We start from the raw sequence: 7,210 nt of genomic DNA, 5'->3' as shown, positions 1-7,210 counted from the left end.
TTATCACGCCACTCTTTATTTAGGAACACAAAACCCTCCCTCCCCCCCCCCCCACCATGCCTTGGAGTTCTCCTCGTTCTCTTGGCATGCTGCACCTGCCATCTAGATATATAAGAAGGAAGAGGCAGCCAATTGCCTTGAAAAATTCCAGCTGGAAGAGTTCCAGGCACCCTCCAAGCCAAGTCTCCAGGAATGGAAGTTTTCTCCCAGAGAGAGATCCTTTGCTCTGCCTCCTTGACTGCAATCCACAGCCCCGGAGGCTTCTGGAAGCTGCCTGTGAAAGCGCAGGCCCAGTTGGCTCCATGCCTGGCCCAGCCTGGGCTCACTTCTTCTTCTGTACATGGGCACAGTCATACTTTCCCCGCACGACCTTGAGCTTGACCCCTGGCAGGTCCTGCGTCCTCCCGCCCTCCACCAGGACGATGCTGTGCTCCTGCAGGTTGTGCCCTTCGCCCGGGATGAAGCAGATGGCCTCCTTGCCGTTGCTGAGCCGCACGCGGGCGCACTTGCGGTTGGCCGAGTTGGGCTTCTTGGGCTTTCGGATCATGGTCTTCAGCACCACCCCTTTGAGCTGGGGGCAGCCACCGGTGGGGCCGGGCTTTGGCGGAGGCAGCTTGGGGCGGCCTTTGCGGTGCATCTGGTTGAGGGTGGCCATAGGGCAGCTCGGGGGCGGCAGCACCGGCCAGGGTGGCGGAAGGAAGCTGCGAGGGAGGGCAGCAGCTCCTGGCAAAAGAAAAAGGCAAGGGTCAGGAAAGGGCCACCCAAATGACCAAGGGGGTGGAGACACACACACACACCCCAGGAAGAAAGGTGGTGGCAACTGGAGCCTCTTGGCTTAGGTGAGTAAGAGGCAACATGGTAGAAGTTGATAAAGCCTGGCATGGAGAGAGTGGGTGGAGAAAAGCGTCTCTCTTTCTCCTTAGGACCTCTGGACATGCAATGAAGCTAAATATTAGAAGATTCAGGACAGATAAAAGGGAGACTTTTTTGACGCAGGGCAGTTAAACTGTGGAACTTGCTCCTCCAGGAAGCAGCGATGGCCACTAACTTAAGACAAATTCACAGAGGAGGAGAGGAGGAGGGCTCTTGGTGATGGCTGTGCTCTGCCTCCGGGCTCAGAAGCAGCAATGCTTCCAAATACCGAAGTGGCGTTGCTCTTGTGCTCCGATCCTGCGCCCTGCTTTTGCCTCATGGGCACCACTTGGTGACCGCGGGGACAGGGTGCTGCCTGGATCCAGCCAGGCTCTCCTCGGGTTCTTCACCTGATCGGAGAGGGCGCCCTGCCTGCCCTACACCTGGCCCACCCGCGCCCAGGCCAGGCGGGCTGACTGAGGTCCCGCTGGCACAGACGCCCTTCGGGAGCCCGCGGCTCTCCCGCCCCCTTTCCAGCCCCCTCCCGCCGGGGAGCAGCGGCCCTCCGCGGCGCACGGAGCAGGGCACCTACCCCAGCGCAGAGGAGCCGCCAGCGCCCGCAGCAGCCCCGCCGGAGCCATCCTGCGCCTCGGTCTCTCTGGCTCACAGGGACCGGAAGGATGGAAGGAAGACCCCGGGACCCCTCCCAACTCTATGATCCCGGGTCACGTGCCACTGGTGGGCGGGGCAGCGAGGCCGGACTTCCGGGGGCGGGGCCTGGCGACAGCCCTGAGAGGTTTCGAGGGCCGCTTTCGTGTCTCCCCGCCCCGGGCAGGTTCTGAGCGGGGAGAGGAGGCAGCCCGGGGAGGGGAAGGAAGCGCACAGGCCGCGTCCTCCGACTGGCCCAGGGCGCCGCCCCTCAAGCGGCTCCTCTTCCGATTGGGCGACGGAGGCAGCGCCCTCCCGGTGACGCCCCGGGGAGGAGTCGAGCTGCTCTACGTTGATTGGCCGCAAGGGCGGGACGAAGCCTGAAAAGGAAGGAAAAGATTGCCGGAGGGAGAACTTCCGGTGTCAACGACGGAGGCCCCGCCCCCCGTATTTAACGGACTGTGACGCCTCCGGCTCTGCAGTGCCGGAAGTGACCATAGAGTCCAAGGCGGGATCTTATTTCTGCGCCGTAGAGCGGTTCCGCCATAGAGCTTGCCTATCCTTGGCAGGGCGCTCTCCCTCCGGCGGAGAACCGGCGACCTCCAAAGGGAGCAAAGCGGTTTCCTTTGCTTGTCAGTGTTGCGAGAGAGAGTCAGGGGCAGAGAGGGGAGTGAAGGACAAGGACCCCCCCACTAATATCCGAGTTATATCATGCTCCCAAAAAAGAGGAATAAAGTGTGCCTGGAAGAATGTTTAGGTGAATGTGGTTTCATGTGCCTTTTCCTCTGTCTGTCTCATGAAAGGAGCCTGACTATATTCTTGCTGAGGTGCCCCGACTGAGATGTATCTCGTTCTCCACAAAAATGTATCTTTTCAAGTGTATTTTCCTTACAAAATGTAATTGTGAATGTGTTACGGTCAAATCTGGGTGTGGGGTTACTCTGCCACCCAGCTCATCGGACTAAGTCCGCGGGTCCCTGCGGAGGAAAATGAGCTCAGCCGGACGCAGGAGCAAGCTGCAGAAGATCCAAGTTTATTGCGCAACAGGTTCAAGGCGAGTTTGAACAGCAAGAAAGGGGTGACATGAACTTTTGAAATTTCCCTCCATATCCCAGAATACAGTGCAAAATACATCCCAGTTACATCATGAATACATTAAGAAGAAGTTGGGTTACACCAGATTACATCACGAATACATTAGGAAGAGGTTGGGTTACACAGATTACATCACAAATACATTAGGAAGAGTTACAGATAGGTAGCTGTGTTGGTCTGCCATAGTCAAAATAAAAAAATTCCTTCCAGTAGCACCTTAAAGACCAACTAAGTTAGTTCTTGGTATGAGGGTCTGACAACTTCTGTTTCAGTGTATCTGAAGAAGTGTGCATGCACACGAAAGCTCCTGCCAAGAACAAACTTAGTTGGTCTTTAAGGTGCTACTGGAAGGAATTTTTTTATTTTGACAGGAAGAGGTTGGGTTACACAGATTACATCATGAATACATTAAGAAGAGGTTGGGCTACACCAGATTAACATATGGAGGAGGGAGGGGGGAATATGCAGAGCTGGAGATATGCGCAGATAAGCACATCCTGAGAAGACAATGGTCCATGTATGCATAGTCTGCCACCTGGCATTGCCCGGAGGAAAGGCTTGGCAGAGCGATTTGACCGGATTAGGGTCTTGACACCTTGCTTGAGGGATTATGGAGGACAGGGGAGGTGTCATGGAGTCCTAGAGAAATTGAGCAAATTGGCACGTTGATTTTCTATGAATTTTATAGATTTTAGTCCCTTTTGACATTGACAATTGGAAATAAATGGATATATTGTAGCGAGGAAGAAGGTGAAGAAGACATGCCCCCCCTTCCGTATCAGAATGTATCTTTACTGAAATGTTGTATTATGCTGTACTTTTCTGAATGTATCCAAAATGTAGTTTTGAAGAATGTAACAACCAAAGTATTTAAAAATGTATGTACTTGACTCAGTTTGTATCCAAAAGGCTGCCAAAAACACACTCTACCACACTGAAAAACGCACAGAGAAACGCAAGAAAACTTGGATGCAATTATCTAAGACGCATGTCGAAAAAGAAACATAAAAGAATTAAATGATACAGACTTCCAACAGATTTATAGTTGTCAAAAAACCGAGCTGAAGAAGGCGTGTACTCCGAATCAGGGCCCTGTCCTGGTCACCACTACTGAGTCATACGTCTGATTCACACTCCGGATACTCCTTTTTGGCCCTATTTGATACTTTATTCTTTATTCTTTATTCTGATTTTATATAATGTGGACTCTTTTTGACTGCTATTGAGACTTGTATAAAACAATTGTTGTGCACTGGTATTTCATGTACCTTTGTACTATATCACTGTATATTTGAAACTACATTATTTCTGTACTTAAACGTTGTATCCAAACTTACCATTACTTTAAAACTATCGTACTTACACGTTGTGTTTAAATTTACTACTAGCTTCAAACTGTTATTCTTAGCAGAATATACACGTTTTTCATTTCAACTCTTGAGTAGGAATTATTCCTTATATTGAAACTTTTGGCCAGAGTTCTTGATATATCCTTTTCAGTGCAGTTTCAACAAGAACTCCAATTTCCTGAGCATCTGCATGCTGATTATCAGCAGTTGCAGAGGTATTTTCCTGTAGATAAAGGAGAAGCCAATAAGTAGATCCAGAATTAAATAGGACGAAAGGCGTCAGCAAGACTGACACCTCCCAAAAGTCTTTAAACATCCTACTTACCTTATGTTAATCCACTCCTCATGCCATTCATGTCTCTTCCCGCCACCCCCACTGTTCTTGATTTGTATGGAAACCAAAAGGTATAAGAGTCAAGGCAGTCCTTTTCTTCGGGGTCTCACTCCGTTTCATTACGTGAGCGGGGACCCTGTTGCAACAGTTTTTGTTTCTTTTCTGTTTTTTTTTCCAATAAAGGATCAGGCTTTGCTTTTTCCAAATCCTTCTGTGGTCTGTGTCATTTCCCGACCTGTATGGAGCCTCCAATCGCGCTCCTTCCGAGGTCCCGGTCCTCCTTCTGAGACAAGGACCCCCGGGGGGGGGGGAGGCAGTTAATTGTTTATTTCATCAGGCTGCAGACACGTGAGCTGGAGGGGAAGCTGCAGAGATTGGTAAATCTTGATTTGCTTTTCAGTTGTTTTTAGTTTTGATTTTTTGAAATGATTTTGTTGTAGGTTTTTTAAAAAAAATATTTTAAATGTAAACTGCTTTGAGAGATTTTGTGCTTTAGCAGTACCGTGGTACCTCTGGTTATGTACTTAATTCTTTCCGGAGGTCCGTTCTTAACCTGAAGCACCACTTTAGCTAATGGGGCCTCTTGCTGCTGCTGTGCTGCTGTTGCACAATTTCTGTTCTCATCCTGAAGCAAAGTACTTAATCCGAGGTAATATTTCTGGGTTAGCAGAGTCTGTAACCTGAAGCGTATGTAACCTGAGGTAAAGGTACCCCTGCCCGTACGGGCCAGTTGTGTCCGAGTCTAGGGTTGTGCGCTCATCTCACTTAATAGGCCGGGGGCCAGCGCTGTCCAGAGACACTTCCGGGTCACGTGGCCAGCGTGACGAAGCTGCTCTGGCGAGCCAGCACCAGCGCAGCACATGGAAACGCCGTTTACCTTCCCGCTATAAAGCGGTACCTATTTATCTACTTGCACTTAAGGGTGCTTTCGAACTGCTAGGTGGGCAGGAGCTGGGACCGAACGACGGGAGCTCACCCCGCCGCGGGGATTTGACCATACGATCGGCAAGTCCTAGGCACTGAGGTTTTACCCACAGCGCCACCCGTGTCCCATAACCTGAGGTACCACTGTACATAAATACTTTTACAAACAAATAAATAAAACAAGTGAAGCTGAGGGTGGCCCACCATGGAGCACAGGGGGCTCCCCGGCCCTTCTTTATTTATTCCTAAAAAAATTTATTGATTTGTTAACACACAAGCAAAAGTGCAAAGGTAACAAAAAGAAGGAAAGTGAAGAATCAAAGATTTATACCACAAAGCACCACGGACTGGAAGGACAAAGTAAAAAGATACAGTGCAGCTCCAAAGGGATAAAAAAAAAGTGTTAACTTTATTAAATCTTCCCTGTGGCAGCTGTTCAGATATTTCACAGAATCATCAAATTGTAGAGCTGAAAGAGTTTGATGAGGCAGCCTTGACAGCGCACTCTGAGGAAGCTCCGCAGAGACTCACTCACTGTTTTGCTCAAGTCTGCAGAGAGTTTGGCCTCACCACCAGAGCAGCGAAGGCCATCATTCTGGGTCAGGATGTGTCCAGCACTCGACGCATCATTCCTGCATCACTGGACTAGGTGACCCTTGGAGTGCCTTCCAACACAACAGTTCTATGCATGAGGTGGAAGATGACGTTGTCTACCTGGGCTCCACCATTAGAAGCAACCACTCCATTGACGCTGAGCCGAACAAGCGTATTGGCAAGGCAGCTACGGCAATGGCTCATCTCTCCAGTGTCCAATACTTGGTCCTGTTACGGAAAAACCTAGATGTGAGGCTGCTCAGTCACCCAGCTGGTCGGGCAGAGCCCACGGGTCCCTGCGGAATAAAGGAAAAAGTCCAGCCACCAACCAGAGCAAATAGCTGTAGACCGTCCTGTATTATGGCCGTCCTGTATCAAACCATCCCCCTTTGATAGTCCTTCCTTCATGGAGCAAAATAAATGTGGACTGGTGTAAATCCAATGTACGGTTGATTTACTATGAATTTATAACAGAAACGTCGCATATGTCGTGTGTGAGTGGGTGTACAAACTGAATGATGGGGGGGGGGGTGTTCCTGCAACAGTTCCCCCCTTCGGAGATAAGATTGCAAAGGTGGCTACTGGATACAAGATGGTCATAATCCCTTAAGCGTACCAACACGTACTCAGGAGCCCTACCCAGTCAGCATGACAACCTTGATGGTCCCAGACAGAAGACCATCAAAGTCACAAAGGACTTGCATATGGGAGTGGATTCAACATGGACTGGAACAAAGGACAACAATCAGATCTTCCCTCTGGGGGCAGGAAACTGCCAACTCCCCTTTGTCCTCTGGAAATGACTGGGGGGGGGGGGGACCAGCCAGGGGACAAGATACTCAGATACAAGATACTTACCGCCACAACTCCTCCCTCAACCCCTCCTTTTTGTGATGTGTCAATGATGTAGTCATGATGTAGTTGTGATGTAGTTTTAGGGGTGTAGCTTGGGGGATTAGTAACTAATAAAAGTTGGGGTCTTCTTTTGTTCTGGGCTTCCATTTTGTTTCACCTGGTGGCAGGTGGGAGTCCTGTGGCGACAGTCTTCAATAAAGACCAAGCCTCCTGGCTGCTGTTTTGCTCTGGTATTCCTGGCTGGTGTCCTTGTTTTTTTGTCCAAGGGAGCCCTCGGATTTCGCCGGTAACAAAACAAAGAGATGTGCACCACCCCAAACGAATAAATCCATACCATCAGAACAAGGTTTGATTAAGTTGAACAGTTGGGAAATAAGGAATATTTCCAAAAACTGTTTGCAAAGCTGGAACTTCCCCATTTCTAAAGCTCAAGGGGTCAGAAGGGCCCTGGGCGCCTGCTTACATCCTGTTTTAGGTTTCACGTCTGATGTGTCATTCTCTGTCCAAGCACAGCAATTCTCTTCGTAGCCAGACTACTATTTTGCTGCAGTACGTGGGC

At 49.8% G+C, this 7,210-nt stretch overlaps 1 protein-coding gene across 1 annotated transcript; it reads right to left on the bottom strand.

The window, feature by feature from the left end:
• MRPS12 (mitochondrial ribosomal protein S12) lies at positions 1 to 1,778 on the bottom strand. The gene is made up of 2 exons (XM_083467309.1): positions 1,445 to 1,778; positions 1 to 723 (listed from the first exon to the last, which is right to left on the bottom strand). Exons 1-2 carry the CDS (start codon positions 1,491 to 1,493, stop codon positions 323 to 325), a joined length of 450 nt encoding a protein of 149 aa, XP_083323435.1. The 5' UTR covers positions 1,494 to 1,778; the 3' UTR covers positions 1 to 322.
• Between the last annotated feature and the right edge of the window lie 5,432 nt (positions 1,779 to 7,210).

The sequence above is a fragment of the Podarcis liolepis genome (genome assembly GCF_965112155.1).
Source record: "Podarcis liolepis genome assembly, chromosome: 12".
NCBI classification, from domain to species: domain Eukaryota; kingdom Metazoa; phylum Chordata; class Lepidosauria; order Squamata; family Lacertidae; genus Podarcis; species Podarcis liolepis.
This window is presented reverse-complemented; position numbering and strand designations above follow the sequence as displayed.

Excerpts from the sequence above, each read along its gene's own strand:
- MRPS12 (XM_083467309.1), bottom strand. The coding sequence starts at position 1,493 with ATGGCTCCGGCGGGGCTGCTGCGGGCGCTGGCGGCTCCTCTGCGCTGG. Across the intron at positions 724-1,444 it reads GGCGGCTCCTCTGCGCTGGG|GAGCTGCTGCCCTCCCTCGC; the intron begins GTAGGTGCCCTG and ends TTCTTTTGCCAG.